This window comes from Varanus komodoensis, unplaced genomic scaffold, assembly GCF_004798865.1.
Source record: "Varanus komodoensis strain SLA01 unplaced genomic scaffold, ASM479886v1 scaffold60, whole genome shotgun sequence".
Lineage (NCBI taxonomy): Eukaryota > Metazoa > Chordata > Lepidosauria > Squamata > Varanidae > Varanus > Varanus komodoensis.
Genome location: NW_025336223.1, coordinates 988,911 through 1,012,080, shown reverse-complemented (window position 1 = coordinate 1,012,080; position 23,170 = coordinate 988,911). Strand labels below are relative to the sequence as shown.

Genomic DNA, 23,170 nt, shown 5'->3' with positions numbered 1-23,170 from the left:
TGGGGACATCCATTCAAGATATCTAACTCTTAAACATTACACTCACACTAAAACAGTATCTCCTTATAATGATGCCTTTGACCAATTTGAAGTTTCTTAACTCTGAATTATTAAATTAATTTGGCTGTGAGAAGTGCTTGCTGATGGGGGTGGGACAACTTTAGAAGGCAACTGAGGCTCTGATATACCCAAATGGGCTAGATTCTTCCCTGCTCTCATTGCACAGAAGTACCAAACAGGGATGTCCTCCTGCTGTTTTGTTTGTTTTAGCAATAGAATTGCTAACCCGTATGATCAAGTCAGACCCTAGGGAAGAAAAGGAGTTAGAATTCATGTCTAGGAGCACCTCATATATTTATCTTCAAATGTTGCAGTATTTACAGATTTACAAATTTACAGATACTATTTTCTTTTCAGAAATATTCTGGGCTTCAAATAAATTACAGTAAACCGATACTGATATGCACAGTTTCAGGTGAATCTTCAGCACTACTGTTTGAGATACCAGGATATATTAATCCCTAAAGGCCTTCATCAGTTGGTTAGTAGGAACTCTGACCCAGAAATTAAAGTCATTAGGGAGGAGCCGCACAAATTCAAAACTCTCACTGTTCAACAGGATAGTCTGATTTAAAATTATGCTCCTGCCCAAACTTTCATTCTTATTCCAAATTATCCCAAAATTATCCTCAGATGTTAAAATACAGAAATAGCAACTGTAGATTGAGATGTTTGTTAATAATAGGAAATGGAGTAGAGTGATTAAGAGATGATCTACAGGCACCTGAAAAATCTGGCTCATCTGGAACTAATGTTAACTTATATCACTGTTCTCCAGATTCAGTAGCTCAGTCTTAATATCCAAAAGGACAACTCTAACCCATGTTTCCATGGTTTCCAGTAATGGAAACCCCATGAAACATCCCTCAGCATTAGGCACTCCTATTTATCAAACAATTGAATAATTTAATAATCAAAATTGGAAATCAAAATGCTTCATATTCATAGTCATGCATGATCATGTTATAATCTCTGCAAGAATGATAATGAATTAGCTTAACTCTTTAAGATACTGATTTGAAAGAATGTTCTAAACTGTTTTAAGAATTATTTATTTGTTTTTTACAATACAGTATACACACATACATACAGATTCTCTCTCTTCAGTATGTTATTACTTTATTATTACTGTATTATCATTATGATAATGCTGTATGATGTATAAGATGTTTTGGTGAATATGGAAGTGTTTCTTAAGTGTTTCATATGCATAGAAAGGTAAAATATATACATATACTAAGACAAACATTTGGCTTACTTAAGTGATCCAACTTGCATACAAATTCAACTTAAGGACATTCTCAGAAACAGAACTCGTCTGTAACCCAGGGATCACCTTCATAGCGAGAAGGCTTCAGCTCTTTCTGGTGCACTTTGCTTTCCTTGGCAGGAAGCACAATAGCACTTCTCCTGCCTCTGCTCTGTTCCCACACATTTCCAGGGAGAATAATAGCACTGAGCTGGGGACCAATCATGTCAAGAAAATCATTTTTCTGAATTGCAGGTGGGAAAATCAGGGGTGGGGTTACAACTCAAAATTAAAGGGGCTGGTCTTGTTGCTAATGAGAAATAGACCTTGAATTGCAGTTCTCAAATACCTAATGGAACTAACACTGGTCATCCCCTCCCCTTAAACGATATTCGTGCAAATTAAATAAACTGCTATGAAAACAATCCATTTGTTTAGTCCTTCATAGTGCTCAAGTGGGATCTGCTGTTTTTGCTGAAGGTGGATGCCATCTGAACTAAAGCTTTCCCATTAACTGAGCCTGCATGCACTGGCTCTCCATCAGCTTTCACATAGATGAAATGGCTGGTTACCATCTCTACTGCCACCTCTTATTTGTTAAGAGAGCCCTCAGAAAGGCTGGTCAATATCAACCAACATCACACCGCATCAGAGTGGCCAATGAGCTGGCACAACCGCCAGTCCCACTGGGAACTCCTGCACTCCTGACAAGGGCTGTTATTTTCCAAGGGCATAATCATTATGGGCCTTTCTTGTGCTACTATTAGACCGCGGCTCTTGGCAACTGTCGAGTGCTACTATCTGAGTGTTCAAGTGAAGGTGCTTTCTCTTTTGAACAATCTGTGTTGAGCTCAGTGGTACAAACTTTGCAAGGCAACAGGAACTCTAATGCACACAAACCGATGAGGGTTCCCACCCAAACTCTCTCTAAGAGAGCTCGCCAGTCTCCATTCTGTGGAATCACACAGAAACCATGAAGAAGAGAGGAAGGTTGCTTGCTTACGGCAGTAGTTCTCCGAATGGCCCTCTATGCCCTGTGATGTGAGGCTCTTTTCTGACCTGCTCTTGGTCTAACACCCCTTTGTATATGCCATCGTGGCAGCCCATGGAGAAGTAGTGGCAAGGCAGGAGAGGGCACTTGGATGGCTGGTAGGCCTCCCAACAAAACAGTTTCCTCTTTTGTGCAGGAGCGGAACCCATGTGTGTGACGGCTTGTTTGTTTTAGGATTGTTTTAATGCAGCCTAGAGATGATACAAATAATTATCGAACTAAATACAGCTACAGCCAAGCACCTTGTCTTCCTTTTTACTTACCATTTCAGTGTCAGGTTCCCTTCCCACTACTTTCATTTAAAGGAACCAAAGGATAATCAGTGTTTCCTCCTCCATTCCACCATGAAGGTGGGGTGGGGTGGGGTGGGGGGGAGACAGTGAGACTGGCATGTGCTGATCACCTTTTAGCAGTCTGTTCATCCTGTTAGTCCTCAAGTCTCTGAGTGCAATTCATATTCTGTGGATGTCAGGCCTAACATTACCACTGATTCGCATGAGTTTGGATTGCATTCTCAGTTTTCTTTTTCTTTTTTTTAGAAAGGTTTCTGAATTAGTAGAAAATAATAATAAAACTTAACAGAAAATAAATGAAAAACTAAAAAATCATCAGTCATCAAAAACATCAGACCCACTGGGTCAGCCCCCCATATTTTTTCTTTTTATGGTAATCCATAAACATATTTAAATCTATGCATAGTCCTGTTTCTCTAGCCAATAGTAAAAGGAATTCCAAGTTTGATAGAAGTCTGTATCTTCTTTCTCCTTCAGAGACAAAGTCAATCTGTCCATTTCGGCACAGTCTAATATCTTTTTTAAAATCAGTTCGTCACATTCTCAGTTTTCTTAATGGCCACCAGTTTAGACCTTAAGCTTGAAAATATACTGTGTTGAAATGCTATTATAGAATAGGTGGTGCATTTCCAAGTGAATCACAAATGTTTTTAACACCTTACTTCCAGAACAAAACACCCCTACCTAGAAATCAGTACAGCCTTCTCTGAAGTTTCTTTGGAACCGGCCCATTCCTGAATGCAGAGACCAAACTTTCTTGCATTTGCTCTTCAGGTGAAAAAATGCTCGTTAGCAAGACAGGATCCTTCTTGTACTCAACTTCATAGAAAGGGCAGGTCTTTAAGTGAACAGCCATGGAAGGAATGTCATTGAACTGCCAGTTATTAATGGTGGAGAACAGGCTGCTAAATTTCCAAATCTATAAAAAGTATAAACAAGAGACATAGAAAGAAAATGTCAAAACTGTACATGAGGATCTTGCAAAAACTTTGTCTGAATATAAAATTGTAGGTATGTGTACCAAGCAGCAAATCCCCCGAAGTTCAGTGGGACAAGGTTCCAGATAAAAATGCACGGAAACGCAGGCAAAGAGCCAACAAAGGGGAAAAAGGAGGGAATTACTAAAGGATTCAATAGTACTTTGACAGGATGTTTCACTTTAGTCATGGGATCATAACTGTTTTGCTGATTTCCTAACTGCACTGTACGTTCTGTTTTTGAAGTGACTCTTTAGTAGCTAGAGCCGTTTCAACCATTACGCAGGCCAGCTTCTCGCCTCTGAATGCAGAAGCTCGCGTGCGTCCGGACAATGCACAGCAGGAGGCGCGGCAGTGGCTTTCTGTGCTGCTGCCATGCCTCTCGCCATGCCTCTCCTCTTAGAAAGACATTTTGTGCTATATGGATGAAACGCAGGCGGGAAGAAGGCTGGGGCACCACTTGAATGAAGCTGTGGGCTCCAGCCTCGTCCCCTTTGTCCCCGCAGCAAAGCCCTTTTCCCCCTTGTTGCCTGGGAAGGGCGGCTGGCGCAGCTCTCTCCACACAGCTACAGGAGGAGAGGGGCAGGGGCTCAGGCTTTTGAACCCCACCACTGAGGTCACAGGAACTTGTAGCTTGGACTCTGAATAATTATATTACCCCAGACAATGCTAGGAGGCCACAGGATTGTGACCTTACGGTGTTATCTTGTCTAACTTAAACTGGCCTTTTCCAATTGATTTTAAAAAATCAATATATTGCTTTTAAAAAATCAATTGATATATATTGAGTTTCAAGGTGTTTGCCTCTCTGTCTATAAATTATCGTGTGAATTTTAGACAATCCTTTGTAATTCTTAGTGTTTGAGATTTTCTGGACTAAATTAAGTTGCATATATTCAGATTACTTGAGAAAGAGGTATTTCCTAGCTAAAATCTCGCAAGATTTATTCATATTCTGTGTGCATGCACATACCCTTCTCATTAAATGGACTGAAACCTCAGTTACAGGTTTCTGTGGAAGGGAATATTCTTTACCCATCTAATTAATATGCATGTTTAATAAAGGGAATGGACAGAGTGAGAAAGAAAATGAAGATTTCATTAAACAACTATTATAATATTTAGCAGGAAAACTTTTTTCAGACATTATTTTTAAAAGAAATGCTTAGGGCTCAATGCCCAACATTTAATAGTTAGCAATATTTAATTTAGTATTAGAACAGTTGGTGAAGATTTTAGGATTTCTAGAAATTAGGACCCAAGAAATGTCACACAAAATGTATGCTAGAATCCCAGAAACTACCAAAATAAAGTATATGAAATAAAATGAGGAGCCACCTTTGCTAGCAGCTCTCTTGGCCTGATCCAGGGACCAAAAGCAGCAAAACAACGTAATCCAGACAGTGCTGTTGTGCTTGTTAATGATGGGGAGGGAAAGCAAGTTCAATAGGGATTAAGTCTCACTATGTTGAATGGTACTTCCTCCCTTTGTTGTTCTGTAAGTTTGCATGGGTTGTTATATAGTCTACAATACATTCCCTCTTCCTTGCCACATTGCTTGCAATTAATATGTAAATGTGTAAGGTGCCATACAGGTCTTTGCTGATCACAGGCACTCTATCCTCCCCAAACACAATTTGGGACATTACACAGTTCTGTCCTGTAAGCAAGCAAAAGGTTAATTAGCTTACCTTCTACGAAATTAAAAATTATAGTAATTATTTCTAATTATATACATATATTTGCATATATAAATTAGTATACAAATATTTGGACAATTTTTGTCCTATTGACCTGAGTTTTTTCCAATATCTAGTACTGCTGATGTTTCATAGTATTGTTGTTAGGCTTCTGGATTTCAGTCTCTCCCCATGGTCTTTAGAAATTACATCTCCATCTGAACAGTAGATGCAGACTTTTTCTAGTGCAAATGTATACAGATGCCTGTGTGTAAACACAGACTTCACAGGCTGCTGAGACTCATATTGAACTGTGGATAACCTACTGCATAATTATGACAAGCACATTCATTAGTCCTTAGAGGTTCCAGAGGGGGAGATACTGAGATGGTGGAGCCTGAAGTTAGGAGTTGAGCCTAGTATTATGTAACAGATAGAGGGCATCACCTCATGCAAAGCCAGGCTGTGGCTGGTGCCTCACCTGTGGAGCCCAAGAGTCACAGAGTGAATCCATGAGCATGAAAGCATCAAAGCTAAGGGAAGTAACTGGCTCCTTTAGCTTCTAGTCGCTTGCTCTGAAGCCTTATTTTAAAACCCTGAAAGATCTGGTTAGAACCTGATACATTGCATCCCCTAGTCTTTGCACTGTTTAGGTCAGTGGGGAAAAAAGCATAACTAAAGTGCTAGAAAGGACAAGCTGCTTACCTATAACAACAGCTCTTTGACTAGTCATCTGTGTTTTCACATATATAGACTCTGCACCTACAAGGAGCATTGTTACAGGAAATTTCTATAGCTGAGGAATTTTTTATGTGGGATCCTTCCCATGCCATCCCAGTATGCAGGTTCCTACCTAACCCGTCAGTTCCCTGAGACCACCTGTTGTGGCCTCAGAACTTACAGCCAATATCAAAGGGACATAGACACCGATACCAAACACAATTTATCAACATCAAAACTGACAAGGAGGGGCAGTGGGTGGTTCTCTGAAGGCACAGAGGACCACTCAGGTAAGCAAGCGATCCTTCTTCATGGTCTCTGTGCGTCATACGTGGGTGAATAGCAAGCTGACTTCTCAGAGGTGGGCCAGTGTCCTCACTGTAGAACAGAAGATAGTATAGCCTGACCAAAACAGCAGTCAGATCTGGCCCAAACTTCCAGCTGATAATGCTGATTACACACGAATGTTTGTGACCAGGTTGCCACATGACAAAGATCTGGCAATGTCACACATCGATCAACTGTTACAGTAACAGTGACTCCTATACTATCATTATATGGGTGCTCAAATGCTGAGAGGCATCAGTCATGAGGACTTTTGATGGAGGTGGCCGTGAGCACAGGTATTTACAACATGTCCTTCCTCCTCACAGAATGAGCCAAGACAGTGGCTGTCAGTCAGAGAACGCTTACTGCCACATAAAACACACTTGCAAAAGGGCTTCTTCAAGGTCATACAACCTGGGGCAATATGGTGATCATAAAGATCTCAAACCACAAAATATAACCTTGTTTTTGTGCAAAATATAAAACACAAAAGGAAACATGAAAGACAGAAAATAACGATTGTCAGAAGGGAGAGGAGGAATAAAACATCATATGCTAGCAAAGTTATGCTCAAAATCCTACAAGCTAGACTCCAGCAGTATGTGGACTGAGAACTACCAGAAGTACAGGCAGGGTTTTGAAGAGGCAGAGGAACTAGAGATCTAATTGCCAACATACGCTGGATCATGGAGAAAGCAGGGAGTTCCAGAAAAACATCTATTTCTGCTTCATTGACTATGCCAGGGGTTGGCAACCCATGGCTCCGGAGCCACACGTGGCTCTTGAACCCCTCTGTTGTGGCTCCATCGCTCAAAACACGCGCCTGCACAGCCACTGATCTGATCTGCTCGAAGCTCCACTCAGGAACACAGTGCTAGCTAGTTAAGTAAATTGCTACATTCCTCTGCTAAACAAGAGCTTTCTGCAGGCTCTCATGTTACATGAACATGCTGAAAGGATGCTCTTTGTCCCAAAGTAATCTCCTTCATCTGAATGTTAAAAGCTGCGCTTGGGACCTGTCACAATTCACAGCACTTGACTGTTTATCTGCTAATCAGTCACTAAACACACCTATATCTCTGGCACAGATCTGTGATCCTCGCTGATTTACTGAGCTTCCACCCCACCCCCCCACCCCAACCCCTCCATAGGCCAACCATGGATAAATCAAAGAAAAGTTTCTGAAGAAAACCAAACGTTTAATGATACGTGGATAGATTCATTTGCTTTTACTGCTGACGAACTTATGGGGTTTGCTGTTTAATGCATGCAGCCCTTTAGCACTGACTTTGACTCTTCAGGAAGCTGTTCTCCTATTCAAAATATGTGAAAGGAGTCCTACTAGTTTATAATGTAAGATTAAAAATAACAGTTTTTAGTGATTGAACAAGAGTTGCAGCTAAATCATAATGAAGATATACATAGCATTAAGGTAACAAACAATATATGCAGTGTTATCTTCATTTTAGATGTCAAAAGGGTTTTGTGACTCCTGGTGTTTTCTTTTGTGTGGGAAATGAGTCCAAATGGCTCTTTGAGTGTTAAAGGTTGCTGACCCCTGGACTATGCTAAAGCCTTTGATTGTGTGGATCACAACAAATTGTGGCAAGCTCTTAAAGAGATGGGAGTACCAGACCATCTTATTTGTCTCTTGAGAAACCTGTATGCAGGTCAAGAACCAACAATGAGAACTGGACATGAAACTACTGATTGGTTCAAAATTGGGAAAGGAGTACGGCAAGGCTGTATATTGTCCCCTTGCCTATTTAACTTATATGCAGAGCACATCATGCGAAAGGAGGGGCTAGATGAATCACAAGTTGGAATTAAGTTAAACAACCTCAGATATGCAGATGATACCACTCTAATGGCAGAAAGTGAAGAGGAACTAAAAGCCTCTTGATGCAGGTGAAGGAGGAGAACACAAAAGTTGGCTTGAAACTCAACATTAAGAAAACTAAGATCATGGGATCTGGTCCTATCACTTTCTGACAAATAGACGGGGACGAAATGGAGGTAGTGACAGATTTTATCTTCTTGGGCTCCAAGATCACAGATGGTGACTGCAGCCAAGAAATTAAAAGATGCTTGCTCCTGGGGAGGAAAGCTATGGCAAATCTAGACAGCATACTAAAAAGCAGTGACATCACTCTGCCAACAAAAGTGTGTATAGTCAAGGCTATGGTTTTCCCAGTTGCAATGTATGGCTGTGAAAGTTGGACCATAAGGAAGGCTGAGCGCTGAAGAACTGAGGCCTTTGAATTGTGGTGCTGGAGGAGACTCCTGCGAGTCCCTTGGACAGCAAGGAGATCAAGCCAGTCAGTCCTAGAGGAGATCAACCCTGACTGCTCTTTAGAAGGCCAGATACTGAAGATGAAACTCAAATACTTTGGCCACCTAATGAGAAGGAAGGACTCACTGGGGAAGACTCTCATGCTGGAAACAATTGACGGCAAAAGAAGTGGATGGCAGAGGACGAGGTGGCTAGATGGACTCACTGAAGCAGTCAGTGTGAGCACAGGTTGACTGTGGGGGATGGTGGAGGTCAGGAGAGCCTGGAGGAATATCCATGGGGTTGCGATGGGTCGGACACGACCGCAACTAGCAATAATCCAGTGACATCTACAATGGCAGTCAAAGCGAAATCAAGGGACTGGGCAGGAAGCTGCTAAGGACATATAAACTGGGATGGTGTGGGAGGGTTGCCACCTAAAAATTCCTGAGATATATATGTATATTTCCCTGAAATGCTGCTCTGTGGAGCCCCTACAGGCATGGAGCCCATACATGTGATATACAAAGACTACAAAGAATTTATAATGCCAGAACTCAAGAACTAGAGGTGAATATTTCAGTACATTTATTTGGATGATCCCACCATATCCTCCAGTGTCCCCAGCACTTGCCTTTTTACGGACTCTCCAAGAAGTTTTCCCATGAGAATATCTCTTTTTTTCCCACAGCAGAAAAACCATTCCTCTTTCTTGCAGCAGAGTAGCACAAACATCTCTCATCTGCACTGATACCTGGGCCAGCTGAGAAAGGCTGAAGCTATCCAAAAACCCAGCAATATACTTCAGAATCTCCAAGGGAAGGCTACTCAGAGCATCCATTTCTTTCCCACGGTTATTTCTGAACAAGCTGCCTTTCCTTGCTTCTGCAAGCATGGAATCTACCTCTGGCTTAACAGCAAATGTCTTAAGATGCTTGTTGTAGATAACACTTGACTTCTGCCCCGAAGGGCGCCAGGGATATTGAACAAAAGTACATCCCAGATAGGCAAGTGGACAACGATGCTGGAACCATCCGTTCAAGCAGGACTGGATGTCAGTGTGAACATTCTTGAAATGGGAAGGAAATTCATTTCTCCTGAAGAAGTGGTTGCAGGAGAATGTGAAAACAGAGCTGTTTTTGTTATGCCTTTGGGTTACACTCTCACTCTGAAGCTGTAAATGAAGGTCTGGTGGGCCCTTAACATCTAAAATGTCTGCTAGAACAGCTGTGGAGGAGAAAGGCTCCGAGTCGAAACTGTATGTTTGGGTCCCAAAATCCACATACAAAGCATCAGTAGTATTTGTCTGAGATATCTGATGCCCTTTCAGTTCCTTCTCCAGGGCACACAGCAGTGTAGCTTTTATTGCATTGGATTTAGGAAGATCCTCCAGACTTATTCCCAACTCTGAAGTATCCAGAGATATGCTCTTACTTGGCTTCTTGTGTGCCACAGCATCCCCAAGACGTGCTCTTTTGCCACAGTAGCTGGATGGAACTTTGAAGGTAGTCTCAGTCTTCACTTCATGAATCTCCAAGTTTCCATATACAAAGTCTTTCTCTCTGGGAGTACAAGCAGCTATCTGACCAAAATGAATGAGCATCCTTCCATGGTGCACCAGGTACATATTATACTCCCCTACAGGAACCTCCTTTTTCAGCCTCTCCAATACACCATCTTGCCAAGGAGCCAGGCCTGTCCTTTCAGCTGCTAAGTTCACTTGAGGAGGAGCCTGGGTTTCTTCACTATCTCCTGTGGCTCTAGCTTCTTCCATGCTACCACTAGAACTCTGCCCTGTTTTAGAAGACCTGCTCTCACTTTTCTTTTTCTTACTATCCTCCACTAGGCCTGTTATTTTGCAGGCTTTAAATTCTTTGCTGAACATGTTTTCCCAGGTTTTGTAACCAGCCAGATCCATACATTCTTTGTCTTTTGCCAGATTCTCAAGCTCTTGCTGGCTGAGCCCATCATTTCCTTCACACAGGCTGGCTCCTTTCCCGGCAGCTTCTTCTCCCAGGTACTCCATGTCATCAACGGCTTCTTCCCCAGCACAAGGCTTTCTGCACTCAGGAAAAAATTCCACCATTCTGAGTGCCCCAAAGAGAGCTTTCTGATCTCTCAGGGCTAGAGCCACATCCAGGCACTCTTCACTAGGCTCCTCTTTCATCATGTTCTCATGCAGAATGGCTTCTGTATCTACACATGGCCAACGATTCCACTCCATAGAGCAGCTAACTATACTGGCCGGGCAGACTTGTAGATGTTTGGCCACTTTAAAACGGGCCATGGTAAAAGGGCAGCCATAACCTGAGTTAAGGCATGGGACTTGTGCTAAGGGACACAGGAGTTCATGCTCATCCTTTTTACACATGTGAAAGGTCGCACCACAGTGAGACTGGCAGCTGATCATCAAACAAGAGATGGTGGGCTCAACTGGAACTTGGCAGTATTTGTTGAAACACTTCTCACAGTGCTTGTGCGATCCAGCAGGAGACCGTTGCTTCCCACCCTATCAAAGAGACAGCAGGAAAAATAGAAAGCAGATCTTCAAAAAACCTTGGAAAAACTATGGCATCATTTTACACAGCTGCTCTGCACATTCCCAGCCATTTTCAAAAATATTTATGTACAAACTGTATGTGCCAATTGGTTTAGAGAACTTGGAGCAGCCAAATTTTTAAAACTTTAGATGAAAATTGAAGTAACAATCCAAGTAAAACTACCAGTGACAACGCGTGTTGCCAGGCCTGGGCCCACAAGGGCTAAATCTTGTGGCCGAAATATTGTATACCACCCAGAGAACTTTGGATGTGGGGTGGAAAACCAACCAACCAACCAACCAACCTCATTTCCAGTGCCCTGATTGTCTACCACTCTGCCCACCAAGTGCTGTGCTACTCAAGCACCATGCCCACTTTTTTGTTTAACTGTGTTAAAAATTCAGCCATGAGAGAAGGACTGCTGAAGCCACTGCACCGCCAGGTATTCCATGGTCTGAAAGGGCAGCAGTTGCTCAAAAACTAGAACTTTATAATTGCCTTCCTAAGTCTTGCCCAAATTGTCATGACATTTCACTAAGGGTTCCTCCAGATAAGGTTTTAAAGCACCATGCTCAAGCAAAATGGCCACTTTCCTTCTTTGCTGGCTTGTTGGGGATGCCCAAATGACATTATCAGTCTCCTGTACTTGTCCCATGTCATCCCGTGTTTTCCGCCTGCTTCTGCCATACTTTTCCACACCAGGGAAAATCTGTTAATTATTTTCTGGTGCAGCATGATCCACAAAAAGAGTTTTTTCTATTTCTCTGCCTTTCTTTATATTCCATTAACCAAGCACAACACACTGCTGTGGTACAGCTGCGCTGCGGCAGATTTGTGACATCTCATGAGGTTTTTTTTCCCAGTTTCAAATGTTATACCTGACTGAGCTTGCTCTAAGAAAACCAACAAGAATAGCAAGAAAGGACAGTGAAAACAGTTGGAAAACATGGGGGATGAAAAGGCCCTGCAGTCCTCTGTGAATGAGGCATCACAGATGCTCAATAGAGTCTTGCACAGAGACGCCTCTAGTACTGCAGCTGTAGGTGTGTAGCTGTGGTGTATAATGTAAATGCACCGGGCGGACGTGTGCTCATGACTTTAGGCCATCCGGAAGCTGCATCTCACCCTTACCCACAGACAATTGCACCCTCTCCTGCTACTGCTGTGGCGGCGGCGGCAGCAGCGGCACTGGCAGTAGCAGCATGGCTTTGGGAGTGGGTGGGTGACATGGGGGAGGAGTTGGCTGGTTGCAACCAAGAATGGGAGAAGAAAATGGGCTGCAGGGAGAGCACAAGCTTACATGGAAGTAAAACACAAGCCTCCCGGACATGACTTTTAAGCAAGAAATCGAGGTAAAGAAAGTTGCTGCAGTGGAACTGCAGAATTTTGGAGGAACAAATAAAACATTTGCATGAACAGTATGTTGAAAGGGAGCAATGAAGGGAGGGGATGGCTCTGGCTAAATCTTGTCATTTTCTTCCCAGTGTTTTTGGACAGAACACAGAGGCACGTAGCAGCAATTTCTCCTGACAGTGTGGGAAGTTCCATGACAGTTCCATTTGTAGTTTACAGCTGATAAGTAAGTGATCCCATCCATGCAAGTGATTGAGGCACTGCAGGCCTCAATCTGGAACAGTCCTGAGTGTTGTGAAACTCCCAGGGATTTAATCAAACCTTGCAAGATTTCACCTTAGTCCTGCCTCCCTGCACTGCCTTACACTTAGGAAAAAGCCTCCCATTAGTGCTAACAGAAGCCTCTTTTTTGCAAAGGGTGCTTCCAGGTGGAGGGCTCCAATGAGGAGACACTGAACAGCTTTTCTTTCTTAACACAATATTGTCATAAGAGAAGTGCCAGAAGCAGCACTGGAAAAACATGACTTGAAGGCCATAATGTCTGCCCGCCACCCCCCACCCCCCACACACACCTTTCAGGTAAAATTCTGTGAATGAGGAAGGCAACAGTAGCATAAAAGCCTCATCTGGAAGCACACTAAACCATGTGGGGTGATATTCTGCAGGATAAGAAAGTTAAGTGGAGGAGGAAAAGGAAAACAGGGTGTATTGCCCTCATAAAAGGTTAAATAATCTTGCAGGGCAGGCCTTTCCCAGGAACCACTACTTGCACAGATGATATTATGACAAACAAGAGAGCCTCTTCAGTAGTATCTACCAATGGGATACTCGCCCTTATGTGCAGGATTTTTTTTTTCATGGGGGAGCATTATATTGTATCAGCTGCAGGCTGCAGTCTGATGCAGCTTAGACATAGGTTCAACATTTCAATGAGAAAAATCCAGAGAAAGGGTCAAACCTCTAGGTCAATTACTGGCATTCTGTAATAATTGCATTAAGCTGGAAAAATCAAGCTGGTATCTCTTTCAGAAGCTACCTACCATAGTTTCTGCTGATCACCTTTGACGTCTCTGAAAGAAAAATTAAAAGATTTAAGAAGTGTATCAGGAAGTTCAGAAGCACAACTGTGATGCGGTATCCAATTTGTACATATATCTGTGAGCTCAGCAGTGCCGTTCCATTCCAAAGCTCATGAAAAGAGCAGAAGCAACATAGTGCAGGAATGCCCCAGCCACAGGAAGAACATCTTACCTATGCTGTTCTTCCCCATCAAAGCAATCTAAAGTGTATACGGATGCCTGCGTCTAATCTGTGCTAAAACATTTCTTAGCATTTCAGGGGACTGAAGTAAGGTATTCTGGGGTAAGCACCCTCACTTGAGGTTGCTAGATTATCTCTACAATTATTTCAAAAGGTATGGAATCTTTTCTTTTAGTATGTCTCAGTCAATATGGCTCAGGTCAGATGTTCTGTTAAAGCACAGGTTTCATCTTCCTTGAGTCAGTAACTAATGAGGATAGCAGTGCTTTCTGGGTGGCATGCACAGAGGAAAAGATGGATAGACAGATGGATGGACGCACAGATAGACAAGTATATACTAGGTGTATACATTCATATACACCTTGCCTTTCAGTTTCTAAACTCCACAAGGGCAGCTCACACAATCAGAAATATAAAAATATTGTAAGCAGCACAATCTTGTTGTCTCCTAAATGGCATCCTTTGGATTCCCAGATCTGAGGCTAGAAAAAGTGCTCTGACCTCAGAGCTGGGGGTCTGCACTTAGGTCTGATAAGAGGAGCACTAGAAAGGGAGTAAAGAGAGTGTTCCAAGGAGGAGGGAGAAGAGGACACTGGGTCCAACAGGGTATCATATCCCCAGATGATTCTCCAGCCTGCCAGCCTGCCTGCCTGCCTTCCAGCCCCAATGGTTCTTCCCATCTGAAGCACCACAGCTAGTCAGCTGGAATCAGGCATCTAGCTGATTTGCAGGTTGGGAGGAACAGAGGGGTGGAAATCACCACATGCCCATCTGCATGGGATGACCATAATCTATCAAATTCAGAAGCTTACAGACATTCCAATGGGTTGCCCACGAAACAGTGAAAATATTAAATAAATTGAAGCAATGCTAAAATATGGGATTTTAAAAACACAGGTCATCAAATTCCTTAACTTGCACCCTAGAACCAGTTTTCCATGCTAGCTTTTGCTCCTCTGCTTCCCCTATTGTAAGAATGTTTACCTTTGTGTAAAGTTGTGAAGCTGTACCCTTTGGTTAAGTTAGGGGTCCTTTTGGGATTGCATAGAGGGTATCCTTTCCCTTTCTATTCCCAGAAATTTCATCACAATTGTTATCTGATTGTAAAATTTCCTCTAGGGCCACTCTTGGCCCATTTCCCACAGGAGTGTGATCTATCATTCCCTTCCACTCCCCACGCCTCTCTGCCTCCTACCGTTGGCTTCCCTTCCCCAGGCAGGTATGACTGGGTGTGCACACACAGGCTCTCCAGTTCCAGGGGCTCCTGCCAGCACCAGGTTATTTGGAGAAAGAAATGGCAGGTCACTGCAGTCAGAAGTTGCACAGGAAGAGATGAGGACACAGACAAATTGGCTCAATAGGCCGAAGCTCCCACCCTTTGCTATTGCCACTGACAAAGGAGGAAACTTCATGCTTTCATGGGGTCCCCAGGGACACCTGTGGCAGTACTAAAGAGGGAAGGAGGGGGCTTATCATGTTGTGCAAATCCTCAAATATGTGAAGTGCTTTGAATACTCTGAAATGCGACAAAAATGCTAAATACATATAATCATCATTACATTAATGCTAGCGGTTGCAGGCAACCCAAAATTTATTATGCCTTTCTATGCTTGTAAATTTAAAATGAGGGATAGAACTGTAATATACTGACATTGATTATCAATTATATTTATTGTTTACATTGCTTAATAGTGTTATCTGTAGGATTATTTATGGTTGTATATATTTTTGGAGGAATCACCATTTAAACAAATACATACAAAAAATCCAAAAAGAGTATTTCTGGTATCTCCTCATCATTCCATTCTCTGTCCTGAGTTTTTAAGCTTCTTCTCTAACATATTTATTTGTAAGTTGCAGCACTGGAATGAATATACCATAAAACCGATCAAGGGTGACAATTCCTCAGGAGACAGCTTATACTTTCAGGAAGGCAAGATTTTCCTTCTTCAGAACTGTTAACATAATTTGCTTTTACATGACCTACAGGAACAACAGTTTGTCTGTCATAGCCAGACTAGCTCTGATTCTTGGGAATATGTTGATGCATATAATCTCTAAAAATAGACTCAGGGATGACTTGCAGAATGCCGGAACAGTTACGCAGCACCAAAACTATTCATGTACCACAAGCATATGAGGATTACAACAGGGATTGGCATAAGCGACAAATAACCCAAATAAGGTGGAAATGTTGGACAGTCTTTCCATGAATGTCTGACATTTGGCAGTCCTTCATTTTTCAAAAGCTATTCTTTATAACATGACTACAATTGGGAACACTACTGCAGCTGAAAACATCAAAGTTAGTGATTTAAAAATTGTATAAAAAGCAACATAAATCCAGAACTTATTTAGGCCAGGATTAAGAAAAAAGTTTCCATTAATACAAATGATAGAGTGGCCATTTGAATGCATTAACTCCTTTCAAGTTCCATAAGGATACACAGGCTTCCAGAACGATTCCAGGAATTCATTAAAGCCAATTTGATTGGCTGCTTACCCAGTGATCTTTGAGGCAAATGGCAAAAACCCTATTTTCCCTTTTCATTTTATTATAGTAACTTGTATAGGTCAGAGAGGGTTTTGTTTTAACTGTCAGAAAAATTCCAAACTTCATCTTCATGGGCTGGTCCCTTGCCTCTGGTTCCAAAACTCAAGACAATCCTTTGAGACGCAGGGGTTGTTGTTTTTTAATTTAGACTCGACAGATAACAGAACAGTTTGCACTCTAAACAGTCTTCTATCAAAGCTGAAAAGGGAAGCTTCAGCTCATGTAAAGAAGAGTTGAATCTAAAACTGGAGACTTTCCCACAATCCATTCCTCCCTTTCAGTAAAACTTCTGGCTCCATCCTCAGGGTGGCTCTTCCTAGTGGAAAGCAAGACTGCCCAAATGCAGAAGCCCCTTCAAGTGAGCAGCCCGTTTCTCCTCACTGGGTCTCACACCTCCTTCCCCTACCCTCCTGAAAGCACTTCCTCCCATTCCAAAACAGGCTGATTCTCATGCTCAGCCTGAGAAACTTCATCAAGCACAGTGAAGGAGTTTCAGTAGCTTCACACCTCCTCCCCATTCCTCTTCCTCCTCGTCAGAATCCTCCAAGGATTCACACCGAACAGTCTGCAATCTGCGAGCGACTGGCCCACTCCCTACATTTACGCTGTCTGCAAATCTAGACTTGGTTTCAAGAGAGGTTTTAGACAAGGAATTTGCAGGTCAGCTCTGCTGGCTTTGATTTATTGTGAGACTTGGGAAATCCTTGATTTAGCCATTCTACTGAAGAACCCTACAATGGAGGATAAGAACGGTACAACACTAGAAGCTGAGATTTTCTTCTTTGAAAATTCATTCCCTCCAGCCACTTGATAATTCCACCCAAATTGGCTTCAATAGACTTGTATTATGTAGAAGAACATCCAAGATACCACATCTCCTCCCTTGTTAATATGACGGCTAGCTAATTTCTTCTTGTGTTCCACTGGCAAAAGGACCCTGTATACCTCGAGGTGGATGGAAAACACTTCTGAGAACAGCTGGACTTTACATTCCACAAAAAGGAAAATTCAACATCCTCCCCACCCCACCATTCTTCCCAGTACAGCAATGGGCAGCAGAACCCCCCTATGACTGTCATATGACCTGCTGGCCTCCACACTACACTGTGGAATTTGTCTGAACTCAAAGACAATATGAGTTTACCATCCAGTCATCTCCCTCTCCCAGTCCTTTCCCCACCTGCCTTTTATAACATTTTGTCCGATTATGAGATCTGGGGAAGTAAGAAGGTTGCACAAGGTTGTTACTTTGGTGACCTTTTGGTTGGCCTGATTAGGTATTTCTACAACATGGATTTTGGAATTTGGTTGAGAGTGTGATGGGTCACCAGTTGCTAGCTGACATGAGTGTAAAGCTGTATCTCTAAGCATTGAAGAAGAGAAAGTATCTATATGAGTCTGAGCAGAGCAACCATTTTTGTTCTAGGGGCCGGACTGTCTCCTTAGACCAAGTGAGATGACATCAAGAAGGCCCTAGCCTGAAGCCCTGCCACCTCATAAGACATTGCCTGGCCTAACCATTCACATTTTATTATCACTTTTCTCCATTTAGAACTCCATGCCTCTCTGTTCTTGGAAATAAAAACTCAGATAAACCTTGCAGAAATTGACTCCTATAAGTACCAGGAGAGTTTGATGCCTCCTTTCTGTGCTGCCCACATCCCAATGGGGAGGGAGCATTGGAGAGGAATCCCCATGGAAGTTTGCAGGGGCAGCAGAGTGTAAGTTTTAAAATATAATGAAATGACAGTATTTTGTAAACTGAACCATGCTGCTGAACCTGCTGTATTTTTACCAGCCAATACTTGTCCCAGTGGGTCCCCCCCCCCCGCACTACTTTCCCAGACGTCTGACATAATATGGGGATTCTCCCAACTGATTTGGCTAGGGCTTGCAGGTCTGGTCCTGCAAACCCATCATGTCCCTTTCCATACTGCGTGTGCTACAACTGAGATTTGAGCAGCAAAGGAAAGAGACTCCAGGCTCAGCTGAGGATTGCAGAATCCAGCTCCTCCAACATGGTCCAAGTTCCTTTCTATGTGTAAAGAGAGGTATGTGATTCTGTGCTTCTCTCTGCATAGAGAAAAAAATGCACTCATGATAATAAAAATGATAAAATAAATACAGATCAAAAGGATGATGATCGGGGCAGGACCTGAGGATTAGAAAGGAGATGGGGAGAGCAGGTGGCAGGGCCCGTAAAGGATGCCCCAACAGGCAGAAGGACTCGGCCCATGGACTGGAGGTTGCCATTTTCTGACTCAAGACTGAAAATATTTTATTGTCTGAAGCAGAACAGGAAAGGGTCCTTCTGCTCCTACTGGTTGGGCCCTGAGGTACCTTGAGGTATTCCACAAGGGCCACTCCCTGGAAATAATAGTCCAATAATACTATATTAATTATTAATAATTGCCTGCCATTCCATGACAGCTGCCTGAGGCAGCCATCTCATGCAGCCAGATGGGAGTATCTTGCCTGTTTCAGCAGAGTGCTGCAGAGTAGTGTTGATCATTCAGGGAGGTGTTTAAAAAAAAGAATAATTGCAAACCTTTTTTTATTGAGTATTGCTGCAGTTTTTAACATTTTAAAATAAAAATGCAGCATTCAATATATTTTCTTGCTCTGAGAGTTAAATACTAGTTTTTTAAAAACCTTGAAAAAAATAAAAGTTGCCACGATCATGTCTCACAAAATGCTCATCTCAGGTCATCACAACTGCTAAAATGTTTATGGGAAATGACTGGTGTTTTGAAAGTGTCCAGATTTGCAAAGTATTTGCAAAGAATATATTCTGGTACTTAGATGTATTTCCATCTGTTCTTCTGTCTGGTAAAATTCAATTTCCAAGCACCTTTAAAAAAATCTCAAAGCTACTCTCTTCTTTTTGGCTCTGCAAAAGGTTCTCTGTTAAGAGTCATTCTCATTGTTGCAAGACTTAAGATCTCAGCTAATTCATGGAGAGCCAGTGTGGTGTAGTGGTTAAAAGCATGGGACTCAGTCAATCTTGGTTCTAGTCCCTGCTCAGCCATGGAGCCAACTGGGTGATTCTGGGTGAGCCCCAAGCTCTCAGCCCAACCTACCTCACAAGACTGCTGTGGGCATAAGATTGAGAACAGCAGAAGGAAAATTATGTAATCCACTTTGTTTGCTGTAAGAAAAAAACCAAGATAAATAAAATAAGTTGCAACTGGACAGCCATCTGAAAGGGATGGTTCAACTGGGAGTCCTGCACTGAGAAGGCGGCTGGACCCAATGGCCTCTTCCAACTCTATTATTCTATGATAAATAAAAATAAATCTGCCATGGATGAGTATAGTTGAAACTGATTTAAGAGGGTTGAGCCCATCCAGGCTTACTTTCTGAAAACTTTTTCTGAGGTGGAAGAAGTGTGTGTATGATTCTAGAAGTGTGCGTAAGCTAGCTGTGGTTACATACTTATAAAGAAATGCACTAAGTACAAGCTCAGATAACCTTTATTTATTATTATTCAACATCCTGAAGGAGAGCTCTGTCACTAAAACAGATTATAGAACTTCAAATTAAGTACAGTTTTCTTGAAAAAAAGTAATATAGGCTGTTGACAAAGTAAATTATTCAGGATGCTACCAGACGAAGCTCTCATCTGTGTACAATCATCACACCTCATTCAGTGAATTTCATCAGTGGTCCAGACAGCATCATCTATAACTTTTAACTGCACGGTATCTTTTGACTGGTAGCACTAGAAGCCATCTGTCTGGAAGCATCACAGAGAAATATTGCAGTTCTGTACATAAGGCTGTGAAAACACCAGTAGAATTTCAGAAGGCAGCCTGTGTCCACAGAACTATAGTTCAAGTTGTTTATGCTTAACACCTGTTAGCTAACAAGTCTGAAATATATTCCTGACCAATTAGAACTGATAAAGGTATGTCAGGTTGAGATTTTAAAGTTCTTTAAACTTCAGTATATTCTGAAAAATCGGTTATAACAATTTTTCTTCCTTAATTGCATTGTGTCATTTTCAATTCTGATTTTGACATAATTTAGTAGTTATCTTTCTACTTCAATTACAAAACATTTTTAAAGCCTTACCGTCAATATACAATCTCTTTTCATCTACCCCAGCTAATTCCTTTCTTAGGTTTCTCCAGCTGAGTTGAAATGAGGTAGCTAGGAGATGGGTGGGAGCAGAATGGAAGAAATCTGAGGAGGCAGGAAAGGAAAACACTGAAATACATACAACTGGCATTGGCTGGTAAAAATAAAACCAGTGCACTCAGCAACATGGTTCAATTTATAGAACACTGTCCTTTCGTATTTATTTTAACTGTCTCTGTTAGAGTGATATTTAGCAGAGCTGAGAACAGCTGATTCATGTCTCAGTAAAGGACAATATTATTTGTAGAAAGTTTGCAATGTGATTGCCTTTCTTAATTATTGGATTTTTATCCCAACCTATAGCAAAAAATGGCTCTCTGGGCAGGTTAAAAATACAGTAGTATAATAAAACAATATACATCATAAAACATAATATAAATTAATCAGTAAAATCACAAATTGAATACAAAAAGCCACAATAACCATAGTTCACAATCCAATAAAAGACACAGTAGCATAAAATATAAACATCATAAAATCTTTTAAAATTATCTTAACTATTAAAATATTGGGTGAATAAAAAGGCACTGAAAAGAATAAAGAGAAGCTGCCAAGCGAACCTCTTTGAAAGGTGCCACCCTCCTTATTTCTTTCAGAGGGGGTTCTCTGAGAAGGATCTCTGAGGATAACCTTAGGTTGACACATTCGAGAAGAGGTGCTCCTTTAGATAACCTGGCTTCAAGCCATTCAAAGCTTTCAATATTAATACTAACACTTTGAATCAGGCCCAGATTTTAACTGGAAACCAGTGAAGCTGAGAGAAGACTGGCATTATATGCTCATCCTGGCCAGTTCTCATCAATAGCCTGGCAGCCTTGTTTTGGAACAACTGAAGTTTCTGGACTGTCTTCAAAGGGTGCCCAACATAGGGAACATTTCAACAGACCAAGTAAGTTATCAGAGAGTGAGATACTGTTGCAAGGTTCTGCCTTCTCTAGAAGTTTTGCAGCCTTCACAGTAGCTTCTCCTACATATTGCCCATATAGGTATTGTCCATCTTATTTCTGAGTCTGAATGCCACTCTGACTTTTTTCTACAGAATGTTTTCTGTACTGAATGTTTTTAAAAAGCAGATCATTTCCATTAACTGCAATGGCATTCCAACATTAGTAATGTAGAAGCTAAGAGTGGCATTATTAAAACAAAAATCCAAAGCATGTCTTGGAAACTAGGTGCAGGCTTGGCTATCCTTCTTTCCTCCCTCTTGTGGGCAGCTTCATTTTGTTATGAATCATAGTACACTATGCTATCTAAAATGACAAAATATGACTTACAGTTCCAATCCTTCCAATCAAAATCAGAAATCATGGTTCTTGTAGATTTATGGTTATAGATACCACTGTAACTGCAAGGTTTAGAGAAGTGCATAAAAACTAAGAATTTTATAGTCTCTATTTGACAAGAGCTGAACAGTAATAAGGACACTTCTGCTTCTATCAGAAACAACTAAGTCCATTTCTGTTCAGAGTGCTTTCACACAAGGTTATTATTGTGCAATTGCATCACTACAAAGAATTTTACTGGGAATCCAGATTACAGTATACTCAATTTATAGCTCTCACATTTTTTTCCACTGCTTCTTCCAACTATACAAAAACAAATCTCTTAAGAAAGTATGGAATGGTTGCCATAGTAAGCTGTTCTTAGTGCTCTGCCTGGAAGTACCCTTAGGATCCTATTCTGTACATGCATAAACAGAAAAATACCATTAACTCCCAGCATATCCTGGCTAGCATGTCTCCAGGACTCTGGCGTTGTAAGACTTCCTTCTATCTAGAAATGCATAGTGTGATTACATTATCCACACTTGTTTATTTCTCCCTGCCCTGCCCTGCCCCCGCCCATGAATGGCATAAAAGTGAAGACTGAATAGTCACTCCAATGTGGCTGGCTTGGTTCTCTTGGAATCCAGTGAGGGTTCTAAGTCTTTTCTGAAAGCAGACAAGCCACCCGAAATAGGAAGGACAATTTTGTGCTACTGGAAATTATAGCAGAATCCATTCCTTATAGTCCTATATAACGCTCTACTTGGTTTAGCTCACTTGGAATTTGGTTTCCCAGCCCATTTTCCCTAGAATATATGCATGGCTGGCCATTCCATTCTGTTCCCGATGAGTTCTGAGCATGATGGGGTTATTGCCATACCCATAGGGGTTCAGCTGTTTCCAAGCATCTCCAACACATCCCATTGCTTGGGGTCATGTTTATATATACACAAAACATAATTTTGAACAAAGGGCCCATTCCAGCTTTCACATGGCCCTTATGTGTTGCGGTACTGCGGGCTAGGACTAGCGCCGCTGCCCAGAAAGCCGATATGCCACAGGGCTGAGCCGCCGCCGCCTCTGCCACGCGCTAAACGGGACGCCGGCAAGAAGCAGCCGCGGCCCTTTTTTCCGCCCGCTCTCCGGCCAGCCCGTCGACTGCTTTCTTCGCCGAGAATCCCGCTCAGCTGCGTGCGCTCTCTGGGCAGCACAGTAACCCCATTCCCTTCCGCTCCATCAGGGTGGGAGCAGGCGGGCAGGCAAGCGAACGGAGGAAGCGGCACCATCCCTTCAACTAGTCGCCCTCTTCAGCAACGCCAGCAACCGCCGCCCTACATGTCCCAGCAGGAATTACTGCGGTGCAGGCACGGCGCTCCAACAGAAGCACGGGCGCGCTCTTAGGAGGACTTCCTGCTCTTGACACGACCATA

General features: G+C 42.2%; 2 protein-coding genes across 4 annotated transcripts in view; both read right to left on the bottom strand.

The window, feature by feature from the left end:
* SYCE3 (synaptonemal complex central element protein 3) overlaps positions 1 to 3,466 on the bottom strand; it is a 34,735-nt gene extending 31,269 nt beyond the window's left edge. Inside the window, exon 1 of the mRNA XM_044449781.1 lies at positions 3,338 to 3,466. The gene's annotated coding sequence lies outside the window, so the exon portion shown is untranslated. The remainder of the gene's footprint in view (positions 1 to 3,337) is intronic.
* On the bottom strand, positions 3,345 to 23,101 carry FBXO40 (F-box protein 40). Of its 3 annotated transcripts, none has more exons than XM_044449771.1 (5): positions 21,750 to 23,101; positions 20,410 to 20,520; positions 13,562 to 13,591; positions 9,263 to 11,137; positions 3,345 to 3,572 (listed from the first exon to the last, which is right to left on the bottom strand). In XM_044449771.1, the coding sequence occupies exons 3-5, from the start codon at positions 13,562 to 13,564 to the stop codon at positions 3,345 to 3,347; spliced, it is 2,106 nt and encodes a 701-aa protein (XP_044305706.1). In that variant the 5' UTR covers positions 13,565 to 13,591; positions 20,410 to 20,520; positions 21,750 to 23,101. The 3 variants fall into 3 exon arrangements, with proteins under 3 accessions (XP_044305706.1, XP_044305708.1, XP_044305707.1); XM_044449773.1 differs by having other exon boundaries at positions 22,621 to 22,635; XM_044449772.1 differs by lacking the exon at positions 21,750 to 23,101 and adding an exon at positions 21,036 to 21,741.
* Between the last annotated feature and the right edge of the window lie 69 nt (positions 23,102 to 23,170).

Coding starts and splice junctions, on each gene's coding strand:
- FBXO40 (XM_044449771.1), bottom strand. Junction 3,573..9,262: donor CTTGGAGAGTCCGTAAAAAG/GCAAGTGCTGGG, acceptor TACTTTTTATAG/ATTTGGAAATTTAGCAGCCT.